Raw genomic sequence first — 19,988 nt, 5'->3', positions numbered from 1 at the left:
AAATCTTTTTAAGGACTAGTGTTTAAGGATGTTACATGGAACAGGAATGGAAACATTTGAGAACTATTAGGTATCTTAAACGAGTTACCTACTATACAAATTAATAATAATTCAAGTGCATTGAATAATTTTATTCCAAGTTTGAGGGGAAGAAACTATAGGTCTGGAGCAGAGTTGGTCTGGGCAGGAGCCCTCCAGAGGCATCTGGCTACTCGACCTCAGGTAAGCCATGTCTGCTCTGGGCCTCTGCTTCTTCCTATCCTGTGGGATCTACTAGATCCTGAGGATTCTGAGAAAAACCTTCAGTTTGGCACTGAGTCAAGAACTCCCACAGATATGGTAGCTTCAACTGCTTTCTCTGTTTGCATCTAATGACTATAAGGAAATAATATTATAATCAGCTTAAAAATAGGAAATGATGCCTTTCCATTAGCCAAACACTAAAAATGCAGGAAACAATTTTGTCAAAAATGACTTGCTGTGACTATTGGAAAAGTTCCAGAGATTAATAGCGGTATGGACAGAATTTGTAGACTTTATAAACAGTCGTATGTTGAGGAGGTTGTTCATAAGGCTACTCACCATCACACTTCTCCAGGATCTGAACTGTATCTCCAATTTCCAATGGCAGGCCATATGGAACGGTTCCTCGGAAACTGGCAATAACTATAAAAAAATGATATAGAATATATGAAGACAACCATGTCCATTACAGTTTATTATTAAATATTATTGACTAGGAAAAATGAATATAAATAGGAAGTATAATTTGATAGCTGGAACCCTCTGTCATATTTTAATTTTATATCTTTCTAAGAAAATCACTAAGTTCATATACTTTGCCAACTTCTTGGTCAGATTCAGTATTATAAACATGCATTTCAAATATATGAAATGTATTAAAATAATATAAAACATATCAATGCTATCACCCAATAACAGATATAAACAAAGGTATTGCCTAAGAGCTCCTTAAAGGACTGTGACCCTTTTGTTTCACTGCTTTCTTCACTCCCTCATCCAAATGCCCTGCCCATAGTAGTTAATAAATATGTGTTCAATAATAAATGAGGAATATATCTCCTGCTTATTATTAGGCTTGGTTTACCTTTCTGCTATATTGTTTAGAGCAGATTTCTTTTCCATAAACTATAAGCTTGTCAAGAGAAGGGACTGCATCAATTTGCTTACCATTATGTGCCCAGAGCCTAGCATAGTATGTGGTGCATAAAAGCAGTCTTCTTGTGCAGTAAGCAACAGAGACACTTTATTTAGTAATGATTGGGCCCTCCTACAGGTCTAAACACACAGCCACCACAATTCCCACTTGCACAATACCACTTGGAATGGGGAGGGGGATCACAATTAATTATAGATTAATGGTTTAGATTAATTGGTTTCTGAAACATTTTGCAGAGCAGAACAGGACTAGGATGTTGTACCCATAGAGAGAAAGTACACATAGATTAGTCCTTTTCTGGCAACTCCAGGAATTATAGAGAGAATAAAGCCCAGTGATTCTTCCCTGAATAGTAAGTAAAGCTTGAGTCAGAAATGAGGAAAAGATGGAGAAATAAAGAAAATGCGTTTCAACACACAAAAAGAGAGAAGACATCTCCTATGAAATACTATGCACACTGAAATCAACTCACAATTCACATCAAAAGAAAATGATTCTTAAAAGGCCAAAATTTTAGGAGGGAAACTTATAATTTTGCTTCAGAGTGAGATTTAGATATAACTCCAATCCCCAAAATAAGTGATTGCTACTGTTGGGAATGTATATTTTAAAAACCTAAAGGAACACACTCATCTGTCAAAAATGAAAACATGCCAATAAGTAATGAGCTTTTAAAGAAGTCTCATGCCCTTTTATGATCTCAAAACAAAATTAACAGTAGAGGTCAAAACACAGGACAGAAAACACAACCCAAAGTCCATGAGACAGAACAAAGTAACGATATGGATAGAAACCAATTAAGAACATTTAGCCAAGCACTAATTTATGATATCATTTTCTAACTACAGCCACGAATACCATATAGCCTCATAACGACGTGCAAACAGCTTTTTGCTGGCAAAACAATCAAGGGTCTATATATCTTGACAGATGACTTCATTTAACTTTCAGAGACCTCTTCTTACAAGGGATCAGCAACTGAACTGACAGTAGATTGACTGCAATTTAAAAGACTTCAAGACAAACGTACACTCAGAATTGCCTTTCCAAACTCTGCACTACTGATGTTTCTCTTAGAAGTCTTGGCACATGGACTTCCCAACACAGTTCCGTACACAACACAGTTCTGCACACAGCTCCGACCGCTCAGGAACACCCTCGGACACCCAGGGCTGCCTCCCTCACTTCTGGCTCTCCGCTCTTTTTCCTCATCACTTTCTTGAACACAGCAGTACCACTAATAGACTTCATTTCTTCACCTTCCTCAGCCCCTGCAATCCAGCCTTAGCTGTGTTTTGAAATTGCTTTACTAAGATCTCCAGTCCCCTCAATGTGGCCACATTCATATCACCTTCCAGGAGTCTTTCCTCTCTTGAATCTTCTACTGCTTCTGTCACACCCGCCAGCCTTCTCCAGACCTTCCTTCTTAGCCCTCCTCTTAAACGTTGGTGTGATCCAAGTTCCATCCTCAAGATGCTCAAGTGTAGGAAAATAGCATCAAGCCTGGCATTTTGACACATGGATTTGAACCTCAATCTCATCACTTATTACCTGTGTGACCTGGGTCAGGATATCAACCTCTCAGAATCTCCACACCCTCACTGTAAATCATCACTGGGTGAGTGAATGAGGGTGTGGCTGGATGTAAATAATCACTGGGTGAATGAATGAGGGTGTGGTTTAAAGGTGTGGCCATTACCATTAAATGCTCTGGTCTTCAACAGTCAGGTTCTTTTATTATTGGAAATACTATTTTAAGAGTGTGCTTTAAATTCTAAGAACCAAAAACTGCATTACCGGGGAAAACTCATTCTTTCATAGGAGTTATTTAAAACTGGGATGATAGCTTGTCTGAGCCATAACCATGTATTATCTCATTTCTTATCCAAACAGTCTATGTGGGTGAATTCTGATTTGACTATTCAGCTATGTAATATGTAATATGTAATAAACATTAAAGGTCAGCAAAGACGTTCCCTAATCTCACTGGCCTTCAGATGGTTCCTCTATAAAACAAAGGAGCTAGACAAATGAATTGAAGTTCCCCTGCCAGTCTCAAATTCTGAGTCTGCAAGAGGACTTTCAGCTCAGCAGTGACATGGCATGGTACTTACCAAAGAACTGTCTCCAAACCAGCCTAGTCTGTGTAATCACTGCCTGTAATCAAGTGGACACTTGTCTCCACCTGCGACAGCCATCTGATAATGCAGAAGAGACAGCCTGCTCTCAGCAGCTCATGAGGCCCTTATCAACTGCTCTCCAACTTTTCTAGGCTCACACCCAACCCAACTCTCCACACACTGCCCTATGCTCAGTCACACTCAAATTCTCATCGAGCTTTTTCTTGCAGACCTCAGTGCTTTTCCATCTATTATTCCCTTTTTAGGGGGTTGCCTTCTTCACTCCTACACTGGGAAATGCAAAGCAGCTTTAATTTAAGGCTTTGCTTCAAGGTTAGGACATTAGAAGATTTCCTGATGTTACTCCTTCCTTTTTGTCATCTGTGGGTCCACGTGGAATGCAATTACTCCCTCATCTGTGTTCTCAGGACACTCTGACCACACCTCAAATATAGTAAGGCATCACATAATATTACAGCACTTTGTCTATCTGTGTCTTTCTACTTGGGAAGAGAAACTATTTCTCATTCATCTTCCAAGAGCCAGCATGAGCATCTGAGTATAAGAATGGAGTACAAACACGTGGAATGAATGAATGAATGAATGAATGAAGCCACTGAGAAACGGTGCCTAGGTTTTAATGGATTTGGACAACCTCAGGGACTCTTCTCATAACTAAAAGTATCTAAGGAATAAGTTTTAAACTGCAGATCATATTGGAGAGGAATATTTTTCAGGATATAGTTCAAGGAATGACTTTGATCTTTATCTTCTAAAATGGCAAGTCACTCTCAATCATTGAGTCAGACAAGTAACTCCACCTTGCTGTGTACTAATGAATAGATGGATGGATACTACACTGAGGAAAAATGTTTAGGCTTCAGGTTATGAAAGAGAAAGGCAGTTCTAGGTAAAGCGAAGAATTTGAAAATATGGTTGGCTCATGTTTCTCAGTGGCAGCATATAATGTATCACAAACTAAGGAAAACCAGTTTAGCAAAGCAGACATCCAAACACCATGTATGCATTAATGAAGCCTCAATATGCAATTCTGTCAAATGCACTTAAAGCATCTGCTATTTTCAAATTCCATTTGGAAACAACTTTTCAACTAAACCCCTTTAAATTTCTCCAAGTGTTTCTACATGAAACATGTCTATAATTGAAAATGCATTGTCACCAGTTATTATAAAGTAGCTGTCTCTTTATACAAAAGTTTACTCATCATACACTTCCCAAGGGCATTTTCCCCCAAATAATATCAAGGTTTACCGAAGATGCCTACACAGCATTTTGATCCCTCAATTTCCTTTTCTTGTTTTTCTTATAAATTGAACAGTTTCTTATAAATTGATCCTTAGTAGCTACAGGAAACAATCATAGAGAATGAATCCTTGGTAAAGCTGGGAATATAAATATTCAGTTCTATTATTTTAGTCATACTGGCCCTGAGAGCACAATTTTAAACTGCATATAAAAACTACTGCTGTGGTGATGTGTTCATCTCTGCCCATTTGCTACTATGGAAAAATTTACTTGGATTAATAAACTCAGTTTATATGTATATAAACCCAGTTTATAGGTAAGTCCTCAAAAAATTTCTGTCAGCTGAAAACACTAAATTCATACCATAACTATTTTGAAAAAAATGTCCTAACCAACCGCCTGTTATTACTAACAGTGTCATCATTCCTTTATATAATGATATCATTTCAGTACCTATTGACAGTTTATTAAGAATTAAATAGCCATGAGAAACAGTCTCAAACACAACTCCTAATTTTCTATGAGGAGGATAAAAAGAAGGTAAATGATGCAGTGAAATGGGGACTCATTTCTTAGTTTCAACGATGCTATTTGCTCATGCCAAGAACCAATGCACATTTTAAAACTTTTTAACTGAATACAAAGAAAATCACAAGAGTCCATGATTTTTAAAATTTTAAAGCAAAACAAAGTATTAAGAATTATCGGCCAGGCACAGTGGCTTATGCCTGTAATCCCAGCACTTTGGGGGGCTGAGGCAGGCAGATCACTTGAGGTCAGGAGTTCGAGACCAGCCTTGCCAATATGGCGAAACCCCGTCTCTATTAAAAATACAAAAATTATCTGGGCGTGGTGGTGGACGCCTGTAATCCCAGCTACTCGGGAGGCTGAGGCAGGAGAATTGCTTGAACATGGGAGGCGGAGGTTGCAGTGAGCTGAGATCGCGCCACCGTACTCCAGCCTGGGCAACAGAGTGAGGCTCCATCTCCAAAACAAACAAACAAAGAATTATTATAAGTCAACTACATGGTTCTAAACCACAGACAATAACATACCCTTCCTCATCATTGTCAAAATAATATTCAAAATGATTCCACTTGGCAAAGGTCAATTCCAGCCCAGCACAGGCTGCCCTTGCCCTTTACAGGCTGACCATCTAAGATGAATGGAACACAATGCAGGAAAGAAATCATGAAAATGCTTTGTCTTTGGTGATACAAAGGAAGGAAAACTTCTCTCTTCAGGTCAGATTTTGGCTTCATCTTTCTGCTAAAAGGATCTTCAACTCATGAACAGGTTGTCGTTTAAAAGGTCACTTATGAGCCAACTGCTTACAACACAGAACATAGAAAGCTACTCTTCTCAAGTTCTGAGGCTAGCTCACAGAATCCTATTTCATGGCAAAAGGGAACTTGTTTTTCACAGCAAAAATAAGCTGACTGCACCAGAAACTAAATATAAAATTTTATATCAGTGCTTGTAAAATATTGAACACTGGTGCTGAAAACATAGCAGTGTCCGTCAGAAGGCAGTGATGGAGCAGGCATTGGTGTTGTAGACATTCTCAAGGAATTCTGTGTCACGACCTCAGAGGACATTTCAAACTGGTTCCTTCCTACATCCATGTTCATTTCACATTCAGCTCTGGCATGGCATGGAAGCATCCATTAAAGTTTATCAACTTTTACGAGGATTATTTGGGGAAGCTCATAAATGGAAAAGAGATAAAGGGGTAGAATTTCTGAAGAACCTAGATAAGATTTGGAAGAAACAGAAAAAAAGGAAAGGGATTAAGGACAACTAAATTCTTTTTAAAAATTTTTTTTAATTTATTTGAGACAGAGGCTTACCATTGCCCAAGCTGGAGTGCAGTGGCATGATCTCGGCCCACTGAAACCTTCACCTCCCAGGTTCAAGCCATCCTCCCACTTCAGCCTCCCCAGTAGCTCAGACTACAAGCGTGTGCAACCACACCTGGCTAATGTTTGTATATTTTGTAGAGATGGGGTTTTGCCACATTGCTCAGGCTGGTCTCCAACTCCTGAGCTCAAGCAACTTGCCTGCCTTGGCTTCCCAAAGTGCTGGGATCACAGGTGTGAGCCACCACGCCTGACCAAGAAGAACTAAATTTTTCTCAGCTACTTTACTTCATGAAATAGTGAACTATGATGGAAAAGGAAAAGGGGTCACCTCTTCTACATATGTACAAAACCCCGCTGTAGGGAAAGATAAAATATGGTGGAAAAAAACAAAGCAATAGTCTATTTCAAGGTACTTCCCTGTTTTCTAGCTGTCTGGGACAGGGCTGGAGGAAAGACAGAAGTCATTTAGAGATTTCTTTTGGTACTATCATTTTGAAAGTATAGCATAGAACTGTTTTTCTTCTTTATTCCCTTCTGTTTTTTCCCCTCCAGAAGATGAAGTTAGAAGCAAGCTGGTTATTCCTAACCGCAAGGAACTCTCCGGTGGCTACCTGTGTCACAGTAGGACTATGTGGAGATGACGTGGTATCTCCCGGATACTGCTCTGTGACTCACATGAACTCACTGGGGAGAATAAAGAAATGCTGTGTTCCATCTTCTGGCCCTCAGACCTGCCACATGTTTGGGATCTGTCTTCATCTGGTAATAGGTTGTGCCCACAGGCCTCACACACCTTGCAGGCTCACCTAAGAGGCACAAAAATATGCACACTCAAAATCAGGACTGCATTCTTATGCCAGTTATCACGGTCAGCCTTTGAGACATGTCACACAACTCCTTTCTGGCCTATGTGACTTTGAAATATCAGAAGCATATTGAATGAAAGGTACATAATTGTTTCTGAGATATTAACAGGTACCACCTGAAAATACATTGCTGCCTTTGACTGTTAAGAAAATAGCTCTCCCAGGGATTGCAGAACGTCATCCTCCTTGAACCACAAGGCCAAGGCAAAGCATGGTGGTAGGTACTGTGATGCAGCTCCCAGATCCTTCTTTGGAAATCAGTGACACTCCCTATGGCTGGGAGTGCTAGGGTAGACAGTCCTCAAACCCTAGCACCCTTCAGGGATGGCTTCAGCTGAAGAGAGCTGCTTTGCCCAAAGCCAGGGCTACTTCTCAGGGTGGCTCACATCCAGTGAAGGCTGGGCCTTGGCACTACAACTTGGTACAACTCTGCAGGGCCATTCCCACTTAAGTGACTAAGACCGTCACTAGGCCTGCATCACAGATCAACTCCTCCCTCTGTCAAGTTCTGCTTCCTTCCTCGCCACTGCACTGAGGTGAACCCCAAGAGGACTTCCTGCTAAATACCCTGCAAGCCAGTCTCCATCTCAGGGTCTGCTTCCCGAGGGGCTCAGCCTCTTACAAGCTTTCAAGCACTCCCCATTCAGAATTTACTTCTGGCCCAATTTGTTTAAAGTCCTCTTTTTAAGGGAGAAGAAAAAATAACATGATTGCATTACTATTTTATCTTAAGGATTTTGCTAAGTTTTTCATGTGTTAGTTCTAACCTTCTATGACAGACATTCCAATACTCATTTTAGAGATAGAGAAACAGGAAAAAAAAAAAAAAAAGAGGCAAACAAGGAAGAGAATTAATAACATCAGGAGGGAATTTTTCCACATTCAGATTTGAAGACATTGTCACTATGGCAATAAATGAACTCATTGTATTCTCCAAAGGGTCATGAACAGGCTCTTCACTATGGATTTCATGTCACAAATGCTAAGGTCCTCTTTCTTTCCTAAGTGGCTACAAGAAGAACTGAAGGTCAAAAAAAAAAAAAAAAGAAAAAAAAAATTTAAGCTAATTATTGCATCCACCTATCCATACTTTTAAAAACAATGTAATATGATAAAAAGGTTATGATTTTGGCCAACTGCCAGCCAAAAGGAGCATCCTAGAAGAGATGAGAGAGAGCCCAAACAATTATTTCAAAAGCCTCCTAGCACTTGGGAAAGGACGACAATTTGAATTAGATGGAGGCTTGGGATTTATCTCCACCGCTTATGAACCATGTGGTCCTTGGTCCTTCCATTTGCTAGCACAGGATGACTTCCCCTGCCTGGCCTACCTCACAGGATGTCACAAGGATCAAACAAATATATGAGAATTCGATGTGTAAGGAAATATGAATTAATAACATTTTTTCTATCATAATTGTTAACTGGAAATTTGCAAGCTAGATCTGAATCTGCCATAGATTCAAAAGCCAAAAAAAGCCTTCCATTTATAATAGTAAATAAAAAACCCTTTCTCTGTTCTGTTATTACAGTTTCTTGGAAATCGTTATTAGGTTAAACTTAGAAAGACTGAGGCTTAAGCACCTCAAGAGGAAAAAAGGCTGATACTACTGCTTTTTCTGATAAAGCAGCAAAACAACAACAACAACAACAAAACATCTTTGGCAATGAGACTGATAAGGAAAGTAATGGGGTTAAGAGGGATTTTCCAAACACGCTAAGGCAGAGTTAGGAAGGGAGGCAGATGCAGTTTTTACCATTCACTCTGCACAATAGTATTATTTGTGCAAGGGACAATAGATAGCACCAGGTGGGAAAAAATTACAATACAGTCTTCACGTCCCAGTGGAGAATGAAGTTACAGAAGGCAAGTGGTTTTCCCACAATCCAAATGAAAAACTGTTTTAATAAAATATCATTTTGCAATCAATTGTATTTAATCCTCTACCAATATTTGGTAAAAATAAATGAAAAGCCACCTTTTTCCAATGTGAGATGGTTAATATTCAAATAATATTACTTAAGATTAAGAACTAAGATTATTTAAGATACAGGATTAAGTTTGCTGACTTTTGGTTACTTTTAGTTTTTTTCTATAAGGGAAGAGAAAAAGAATGTTATATCCCTCTGTTCCTTTTTTTTTCTAATTTCTCTCTTTGAATACTAATACTCAAAGTCACAAAACATGTAACACAGTAGAATTGAAGTGGTACATCCAAATGTCAGTGCCGTCTCCACCCTGCACTGGAGGGACTCAGCAGGCCAGCCCAGTATTACGAAAGTCACCAAAAAAAGTTAGCAAATATCACAAAATGAATTGGAAGACAGGGACCCACCCTCCACACACTCCACTTTAAAGCACCCAGCTTCTTTTTGCAGCCTCTTCTATAATGTTCTCTCCAGTATAATATTCAGCCCTGTATCAGCTCCAGTCACTCATCTTCCTCATACAACTAAGCATTTATTTTTCTGATTTTTCCTCATAGGTATTCCTTTTCCCAATGTGGATTTTGACTCCCATTCCTAGTGCTGACTTCTTAAGAGGTCTGCTAGATTATTACCTACAAATTGCCTTACACTTAGAAGAAGTCAAACTCGAAATTCCTACAACTACTTCCCCTTTTGCTCTGATGACTAAGCCAATTTCCAATTTTGAACAAATACTAATTTTTACTGGCTCTGGCCGTTGACACCTAGTCAAAAACTATTTCTCAAGGAGATAGGGGAGCCAGTGAATAGTTCAACGGAGAAACAGAGGAACAAAGTCCAAAGTTCTTTCAAAATCTAGCTCCTACACAGTTTTCCAATCTCGCCCTTTACAACTCCCTGCTCAACAGTCCCACTGAACTTCTCTTATCTATGCCTTTCCAATTGCTTTTCCCTCCACTTGACATCTGGGCCTCTTACTCCTGTCCCCTTGACAGGTCTTCTTCAAAACAATGCAAGCATCCTCCTCTGTCACGCGTGTCCATGTGAAGAGACCATCAAACAGGCTTTGTATGAGCAATAAAGCTTTTGCAAGTCACAGGGGTTATGACTGCTGAGCTTCAGCTCAGAGGCCTGACATCCTCAAGGAAGGCTTACTCTGTACCCTAACTCCACCGCACCAGTCCACTTTACGTCCCTCCATCCTCAAGGAAGGCTTAGCCTGTACCCTAACTCCACCACACCAATCCCATTTACGTCCCTCCAACACTGATTACACTCAGCACCTCTACTTTTGGGGCTCCTTTATGTTCCCAATACCCAGCACAATGCATGACACCTAGTGGGTACTCAACAAGTGTCAGTTGAATATATAAATGGGATGAAATCACCAAGGTGTGCAGTTGACTCATTTATTAAATTAATATTTAATGGTTATTCTCCATGTGCCAGTATTGTGCTAGGCACTAGGAATACAATGGTGAAGATAACACTTTGCACTGGTGTTGAGTTACTAAGTCATGAGAAAGAACAAGTTTCCCACATTTTTTGGTTGCTACAAAACACAGTTCAGAGTGTGTAGATGGATAACTCTTCAGGTGCTTGGATTTTGTCACTTGGTCATTCAATTAGCACTTCTTTTATGTGCATTTAATCCATTTTATTAATTTTTATCAATTTTATCAATTTCTACTATTGGTAGGAATATTGTTACCTCAATAAAACTAAACACATCTTTAAGGAAGGGACTAGTAGTCCAACCAGCAGAGCACCTTGAAATGAGGATCTCTTAATTGTTTAGCAAATACCACAAAAGTGAACTGGAGGATAGAGACCCAGGCCCCACACACACTATCTTAAAGTACTGATGTACTCTCCTACCAAAAAGCATTCTCAAAACCATTACTCACATGTGCTGAGGTCTACTTTCAGGCTAGTTCTCCCTTCTACACCTCTGTGTTTTATATCGCCAGAGACTTTTTTTTTTTTTTTTTTTTGAGACAGAGTCTCGCTCTGTCGCCCAGGCTGGAGTGCAGTGGCCGGATCTCAGCTCACTGCAAGCTCTGCCTCCAGGGTTCACGTCATTCTCCTGCCTCAGCCTCCCGAGTAGCTGGAACTACAGGCGCCCGCCACCACGCCCGGCTAATTTTTTGTATTTTTAGTAGAGACGGGGTTTCACCATGGTCTCCATCTCCTGACCTCGTGATTCGCCCGCCTCAGCCTCCCAAAGTGCTGGGATTACAGGCATGAGCCACCGCACCCGGCCCAAGATTTTTAAATGTACACAGCAAACAGATACACTTATAGTTAGTTCTATTATTCTTATGTGGGAAAAAATTAAGCCCACTGACGTTTTTTTTTTAACATTTAATTTTGAATCAATTTCAGATTTATAAGGAAGTTACAAAAATAAGCCAGGCATGGTGGTATGTGCCTGTGGTCCTGGCTATTCAAGAGGCTGAGGTGGAAGGATCGCTTGAGCCCAGGTGTTCCAGGTTGCAGTGAGCTATGATCACACCACTGCACTCCAGCCTGAGAAACAGAGTGAGATCCTGTCTCAGAAGAAAGGAAGAAAGGGAAAAGGAAGAAAAGAAAGGAAGAAAAAAGAAGTGTCAGAGGTATTCAAACCAGAGTGACTCCATATTGAACAGAGGCTGGGAAAAATAAGGCTGAGACCTACTGGGTGGCATTCCCAGGAGGCTGGGCATTCTTAGTCATAGGATGAGTTAGGATGTTGGCAGGACTAAAATACAGGTCATTAGGACACTGCTGATAAAATAGGATGCGTTAAAGAAGCCAACTGAAACCCACCAAAACCAAGATGGCAACGAAATTGACCTCTGGTCCTCCTCACTTCATTATATGTTAGTTACAATGCATTAGCATGCTAAAACACACTCCCACCAGCACCAGGACAATTTACAAATGTTATGGCAACATCTGGAAGTTACCCTATATGGTATGAAGGGGAGGAACCCTCAGTTCTGGGGATTGCCCATCCCTTTCGTTGGTAACTCATGAATAATCCGCTCTTTGTTTAGCATATAATCAAGAAATAACCATAAAAATAGCCAACTAGCAGCCCTTGGGGCCGCTCTGTGGAGTAGCCATTCTTTTATCCCTACTTCTCCAATAAACTTAACTTGCTTTCACTTTGCCTCGGGGACTTGCCCTGAATTCTTTCTTGCTTGAGATCCAAGAACCCTCTCTTGGGGTCTGGATCAGGACCCCTTTCTGGTAACAGAAGGAAAGAAAAGAAGAAAGTAACACAAATAGTATAAAGATATATTCTTAAATAAGCTTCAGCAAATGTGAAGATCTTAACTAAATAAAGTACATTTACCAAAACCAGGAAGTTAATGTTGAATAAATATACTCTCTTAGTCCATTTTGTGCTGCTGTAACAGAATATCACAGGCTGGGTAGTTTATAAAGAAATTTAATTCTCACAGTTCTGGAAGCTAGCACGTCCAAGATCAAGGCACTGGCATTGTGGTAAGAGCCTTCCTGCTTTGTCTTCACATGGTGGAAGGACAAAGAACATGTGAACTACATAGGACCTTAATCCCATTAACAAGGGAGGAGTCCTCATGGTCCTATCTTTTTTTTTTTTTTTTTGCCGGGATGGAGTCTGGCTCCTGTCACCCGGCTGGAGTGCGTGGCGATGTCCACTCCTGCAGGCTCCGTCTCCAGACTCCACCATTCTCCTGCCTCAGCCTCTGGAGTATAGCTAGGACTACAGGTGCCCGCCACCATGCCCAGCTAATTTTTTTTTGTTTCCTTTTTTTTTTTTTTTTTTTTTTTTTTTTTTTAGTAGAGATGGGGTTTCACCGTGTTCACCAGGATGGTCTCCATCTCCTGACCTCGTGATCCACCCGCCTCAGCCTCCCAAAGTGCTGGGATTACAGGCGTGAGCCACCGTGCCCGGCCTCCCAGTCTAATCATTTCTTAAGGTCCCACCTCTTAATATTGTCTTTTTGGCAACACCTGAATTTTTAAAAGGATTACATTTCAACATAAATTTTGGAAGGGACAAAAGCATTTAAACTATACCATATACTTTTAACTGTTCTACAGTTCATATGCAAATTTCACCACTTGTCCAACTAAAGTCATCTTTGTCCTGTCCAGGATTGCACATTACATTTAGTTGTTACATTTTCTTTGTCTCCTCCCATATTGGACAGTTTCTCAGTCTTTGTCTTTCATGACTTTGGCTACTTTTAAGGATATTGGCCATTTATTTTGTACAGTATCTCTAAATTTTGGTGTGTTTCCTGAAGATTAAATGTAGAATATGCATTTTTGGCATGAATATCACAGAAGTGATGATGTGCCCTGCTTGGTGTATCTCATTAGGAGGTATATGATGGTGATAGGTTTTATTACTGCTGATATTAACCTTGATCACTTGGTTAAGTGTCTGCCAGGTTTCTCCACTGTACAGTTACTATGTTTGCCTTTGTAAGTAACAAGTATCTTAAGGGAAGATACTTTGAGACTATGCAAATATACTGTTTTTCATCATACCTCATAACATCCATTGATAATTTTCGCCTTGCAACCTCAGCCATTTCTAATCATGATGTTTTCTCACAGGGTTATTCAGACACAGCTGGATTATTTCAACTGCAATCAAAACCTGTAATGGGTTCTTGTTGAAGTGGATACAATATACTTAGTTTAGTCTTGATTTCTTTAATATAAAGTACAAAATTAATACCACTACCATAGGCATCCTTGAACCAACTACTCAGTGTAGCAGGTGAAATTTCAAGTGTTTCAGAAAATGAAAAACATTTCATTTATTTCAGAAAACGGAAACAAATGAACATTTTTGTCCAATTTTCATACATGGCATGATCTCTTTAGATATTACTTCCTTAACCAAATAATTTGTATATGGGTGTTTAGTGAAAAAGATAGCTTTTGAACGATTTCAGCCAACATTTTCAAGAAAAACTGGATGGGTCTTACAATTAACTGTATTCATCTTCAGGTTTGAATCAAACCCTCTATCTTCACTGCAATTATCAGTGACTTATAAAGGAATCTGGGTAAAATGATACATATTTGTTTCATTTTCTGGCAGGAATCTAGACTTCCTAATCATTTTGTATAATAACACTTATTTTTAACTAAGGTCTTAGGACTTACTGACATTCACAGAAGTATCAGAAGTTACTAATTCTGTGGCATACTGTATGAGAACTATGTTTAACTGATTTTAAGTATTAAAATCTTACTTCAAATAAGACACTGGCTACAAACTACAGTGAGCATCTTTACAAAGGATTTACATTTTGGAAATGTTATAAAGTTGGCTATTTGGAATCAGTAACTAGATTCTGAAGCTACCTCATAATAGCCTTAATCGATGAAACAACTGAAATAATAATTCCACACGTAATGAAAATTGGGTGATGGGAGGGATTTATACATAGTAGAGGCAGTATAGCATGGGAGAGGTAGAGCGGTCTTGGCAGAGGTAGAGACAGAATGAACATGAGCTGACTCCTCCTCAATACCGTGTTTCTCCTCCTGGCCTCCTAGAAAACCTTGATTCCTGAAAAGCCTCACCCCAACTTTGCCACAACCTGGTGATCCATCCATACTGTTCACATGCCCCAGGAGAGATTGGATAATTATGAACACACCTTGCTTTCTTCCATCATTTCTCTTTTCCCCAAGGGAATGTAGCTGCACTGAGAACACCAATCTCTCAACCACACCCTATCCCACCCCTTATGGAAAACATAGTAGCTACCTGACCAATGGGAGTTAAGGGAATGAACACTCATGTCTTCTGGGATCTGGGTTGAGCCCAGGTCAGCCACTCTTCAGACTTGCACAGTATTGGGACTAGAAATGCCTTATAGGAACTCTCACACCATTCTACGTACAGTACGTGTAAACCTGGTATTCATGTGGCTTACGTTATCTAGGAAACTAATAAAACTGTTATTTCCACTTTACAAATTCTCTATGAAGCCTTTCTGCTTCCTCTTAATGACTATTTTTAAAATGAAAAGATATTAAGGGAAAAAATGCTGCTTGTTTATCATAGAGATTTTAATGACAAGTTAAGGCATAATTCATGAAACTCTAATAGCCAAATTGGGGAATCAGGAAAAAAATGAACATTACCAACTCAGCACTTATCAATTATAAATTAACTTTTAAATTCTTCCTCAGGGTTTTTAGAAGGCACCAGGCTCCCCTGAGAATCATGCCCTCTGTTCTTCTGCTCTTCCAATTTTATAAGCTAATGAAGCAGTTGCTTTCCACCCCTTTCTTCCCACTGTAAATTTCAGCTAACTATTGATTTCAGATGCTGTCTACAATAATTGAAATCTGGGTTGTCTTTGTTTGCAAAAAGCTACACTATTTAAAAGAAACTTTAAAAAAAAAACTCCCTACACCACCACCACCCCCCTGCCCCCGCCCCCATTTTTTCACGGAAATCAAAATCCTCATGCTTAGCTAGGGTTAAAATCTTTAGAAATATTTCTCCTTTGCGCTCTGCTATGAAACTTGCCAAACAAATGAGATAAATTCTCCAAAATATCTTCAAAAACAAACAACAGGTCTGGTATTAGGGCCAAAAGCAGTCACTGATTTCACAATAGGTTAATTAGGAACAATCCATCTACTGCAGTTCTTTGGTTCAAATGATAATTTTGCTTTTGTTTTTATTTTTCTGACCATCAACAGAGGTGACTTGGCCTGTCCATGAACTAAATCTGACAATGTGCATGCCCTTGGTGCTCACATACAAACTGGGTACCCTTAACATTGCAATCCAGCCAATGCGAAGCGAAATAACAAGTTCCCAAAGATAAGAAGATTCAAAGAAGAATTTTAAACAATTCAAAGAATTTTATTTTTTGGAAGACAATCTAAAACTTCCAAAAATATGCTCAACATTCAAAAATTAAATTGAGGATGAGACATAGTCTTCCCTAGGTGTGCAGGAATTCATAGATAATTTCCATTAACAAAAAGAAGAATCAAGAGCTCAAATTCCTAAGTATGTCTAGAAGAAGGTATACCTGCATGAAAAGTACATATAAGATACGACTTTTTCTCCTTTTACTAATGACTGTAATTAAGAACTATCTTATTTTATAGCCTCTGCTAATAGCTATTTGTTATTACTAACAAATATTTGTATCTTATATTACCAATTTACTAATAGTTTCACTATTAATAATATGGGTTAATATGAATATAGCTTTAGTGAATTCTGGAAGTTAAAAAGCAACCTATATAAATGAATAATTTAGCTATTTCTAAATCTAAGTGAATGGATCAAAACACTGACCACAGGCCATCAAGACCCCAAAATAATATGCTTAAAAATTCTGAGTTTATCAGCTTCTGGTAAAATTCAAATATAAATAAATAAATATCCCTGCTATCTTTCCTATCTTTACCTCTTACAGCTAAAGGAAATACAATTAAAAAATTAAGATACTTTTTGAAAACTTTTTAAATAACTGAGTTTTAAGGTCTTTTTGTATACTAAATGTTCAATTTTTAAACTTTTTGATAAATCCAGAATAGCAGATTTGCCTACTAAAGGATGAAGTCTTAAAAAAATTTCTGCATTTTGCTGTGAGTTCTTCCTAAAAACACAGGCAAGCAGGAAAGTCAACTTGTTTGCTTACCTAGGAGTTAAGTCTAGAAGTAAGTCATATTATGGCAGAAAATCCCAATTTACAACTGGAGCTGCAGAATTAAAAATACCCAGCATTATGCAGAAAAACTTCCCTATATTGTATTTGAAGCTGTGTGACAGGTATATAAAAGTACTGACTGTTTCTCAATCACCACCTGCTCAGCACCTGAGTTCTGACACAATAAGCAAACAGGACAGGCTAACCAAGATCTCCTCAAAACAGATGAGTTAAGAGCTAATATTTTCCTTTCTTTGCCACAAGACTGAACCTTTTTTATCCTCATACATGTGTAGAAATAATAGATCACTCTGTCAGTTTTCCAAAATCTAGTTTGGTCCTGCTAGAAATAACTTACATCAAGCTAATGGCAGGTCCTTTTGCTTGTTAAAGCATAAAACAAAACAAAACAAATATCAGTCTGAACACTTAATGCCCTTCATGTAGTCTGTAGCTTATCCCGACTGGCCTCATGAAAAGCCAATTTTAGAATTTACATTTGTTTTGGGAAAAGGGGAAATGTCAATCATGTTTGAAGACTAGTCTCTGACTAAATGATCATACCTTCAGAAACTGAAACCTGAGAGCACTGCAAGACCATGTGGCACAGAAGATAGGCCAAAACTGACTTTGCTTTCTATGCCAAAGAGTCACTGGTACCCTAAAAGAAAAAAAAATTAAGGAAATTTAATAAGTAAACTAAAGGTGGGCTTTTCAGGGAGCTAGAATATAATGAAAAGGTGTGGTCACTGCTAATCACAATGGCCTGGCTTCAGATGTTTCTTTCATGTTCTGTCACCATCAAAACTCTGGTAAAACATGATCTAATCCTAATACATGATCTAATCCAAATTTCATTTGGAATTTCTCCTTAAATATCTCTATACTTATCCAAGTATTTGTACTTCATTTTCCTGCCCATTTCTCCCCAGAGTTCTGGAGGGTCAACAACAGCAGCTGGAACGAAGGTGGAGGCCAGTAAGGATGGGAGATGGCCCATTATCATGTCCAGCCCTGCTGGGGGACAAACGCTAGACAGTACACAGAGGACAAAAGCTGATGCAGAAAGCCATTACGATTTTTCTCTTCTAAACTATTTTGCTCCAGAAATCAGCCTTTTATATTTAAGCATAAAAAAAAAAATCAATAAAATGCTACCAATGAATATGAGGAGCTTTAGCACACTTTGGCAAATCTGTTTTGCTAGTTCAGAAACTTGTTAGTTCTTAGCTGTGTTTTATATAGATGAGGTAAATACCAGAGATACGAAATGTTTCATCTATATAGGAGACTAGCTATCTGTTCTCAAAGGGCCTACACCTAGGTGAAGAAAAGGGGTAGATACAAATGAAAGTAAATAGAAAACAATACCTATTTATCCTTTGACTAGTTCAGAAAAGAAGTGATACTTGAATTTCATCCATAGCTCTACACATAAAGTGGAATAAAAATTCCTGAGGCCACTTATAGTGCAGGAGGAAGTCTAACGCCTTCCCATGGGCAAGTCAGATGGATCCACTCCATGAATCTGAGCACCAGCTGAAGCACAGTATTTCATCCAGAAAGGACCCATCATTTCCATGAATTCTCTCATGTCTCCTCTGAAGCTAATTTTCCCCATCTTTCAACAGCTTCCTTCAAGTTTATGTCTTTTAATTTATTTATTGCAAGGGGAGTTCTAGTCTAATATTTCCTCAGAGGGTTCCCAAACCATTCACAGCTGTCAAACACAACTATACACAAAAAGGATCAAGGCCCCGTCTATGGGTTCTTCCAGAGTTTCTTCGCCCTGCTTTCCCAGTTTTCATGAGCCAGCTGATCTCCACCACTAACAGACTACAGCACAGGCCCAGTACAAACCCCAGAAAGCCCGATATCATGTGAAGGGCATACTAAATGCTATGTTGAAAACACATGCATATGATTAGTGATGCTTCCAATTAATATCAAAATTGTAAACTGCAAAAGGCCACTAACCATGAGCAGGGACATTAACATGGCACTATATTCTGTGTCAGGACAGTGTGAGAAATACCTAGAACAGAAAGGTTTACCTTTTCCCCTTCACATGCAATCTCCTCTGTCCCTATCCAGTTCCCCCCAGGAGATGCTGTGGTATGTGTTTAGCACAGTATAATCACTTACTCAATGTTTACTAAACATCTACCGCAGACCTCAGTACCACTCTATGTACTGAGCCAGAAGTATTCACAAACTCAGTACAAGCACTCCTCACAGCAACTCTCTGCAGTAGGTATTCTTATCTGTATTTTATAGACAAGGAAAGCTGGGCCCAGACAAGAGAAGCAGTTTGCCAAAGGTCACAAAGCTCGATGGTGGTACGGGAGAGGGTTCCGCCCTGACCAGCTGATGGCTGTCCCAGCTGTAATTACTGCTCCTTGAGAGGGGAGCAGGCACAGAGCAGTGGTGAGGAGCATGACTCAGGCTTCTGCCTAGGTGGGTTCAAATCCCATTCCTGCTACTTATTAACCATGTGACCCCAGCCAGCTATTAACCGTGCTGTGCTTCAGTTTCCTCAGACTGTAAAATTGGGGTAATAACAGTATTTGCCTCCCAGAGTTCTGTGGGAATGGAATGAGTCCCATGGAGAACATGGATGGTGTTCAGCACAGTGATGGGCATACCTGGGCAGCAAAGGCACGTGAGCTGTCAATGTTGACCATTTCTTTGACTACTCCTATAATCACCTGGCAAGTAGTTAGCAACAGTAAATGTTTCTAATGAAATGCTTATTTTCTTAACATCCAAACTCTGGTTCCTGAGCTGCAATTTCCTGCTAAGGAAGCCAAAGTCCTGCAAATTGCCCCCAAAATTCAAGTACCACTTCAGTCAAAGAGGAGCCTTTCTTCTTTTTTTATTTTTGAGATGGAGTCTTACTCTGTTGCCCATGCTGGAGTGCAGTGGTGTGGTCTTGGCTCACTGCAACTTCCACCTCCAAGGTTCAAGCGATTTTTCAGCGATTCTCCTGCCTCAGTTTCCCGAGTAGCTGGGATTACAGGTGCCCATCACCACGCTCAGCTAATTTTTGTATTTTTAGTAGAGAATGGCATTTCACCATGCTGGCTAGG

The 19,988-nt window shown here is 39.4% G+C and overlaps 1 protein-coding gene across 1 annotated transcript in view; it reads right to left on the bottom strand.

Annotated features, from left to right (window-relative positions):
* Nucleotides 1-19,988, bottom strand: part of DOCK4 (dedicator of cytokinesis 4) — a 472,974-nt gene that overhangs the window by 273,435 nt on the left and 179,551 nt on the right. The window contains exon 2 of the mRNA XM_031665939.1: nt 583-666. Coding sequence (XP_031521799.1) covers nt 583-666 — 84 coding nt within the window. The remainder of the gene's footprint in view (nt 1-582; nt 667-19,988) is intronic.

The sequence above is a fragment of the Papio anubis genome, chromosome 4, assembly GCF_008728515.1.
Source record: "Papio anubis isolate 15944 chromosome 4, Panubis1.0, whole genome shotgun sequence".
NCBI lineage: Eukaryota > Metazoa > Chordata > Mammalia > Primates > Cercopithecidae > Papio > Papio anubis.
This window is presented reverse-complemented; position numbering and strand designations above follow the sequence as displayed.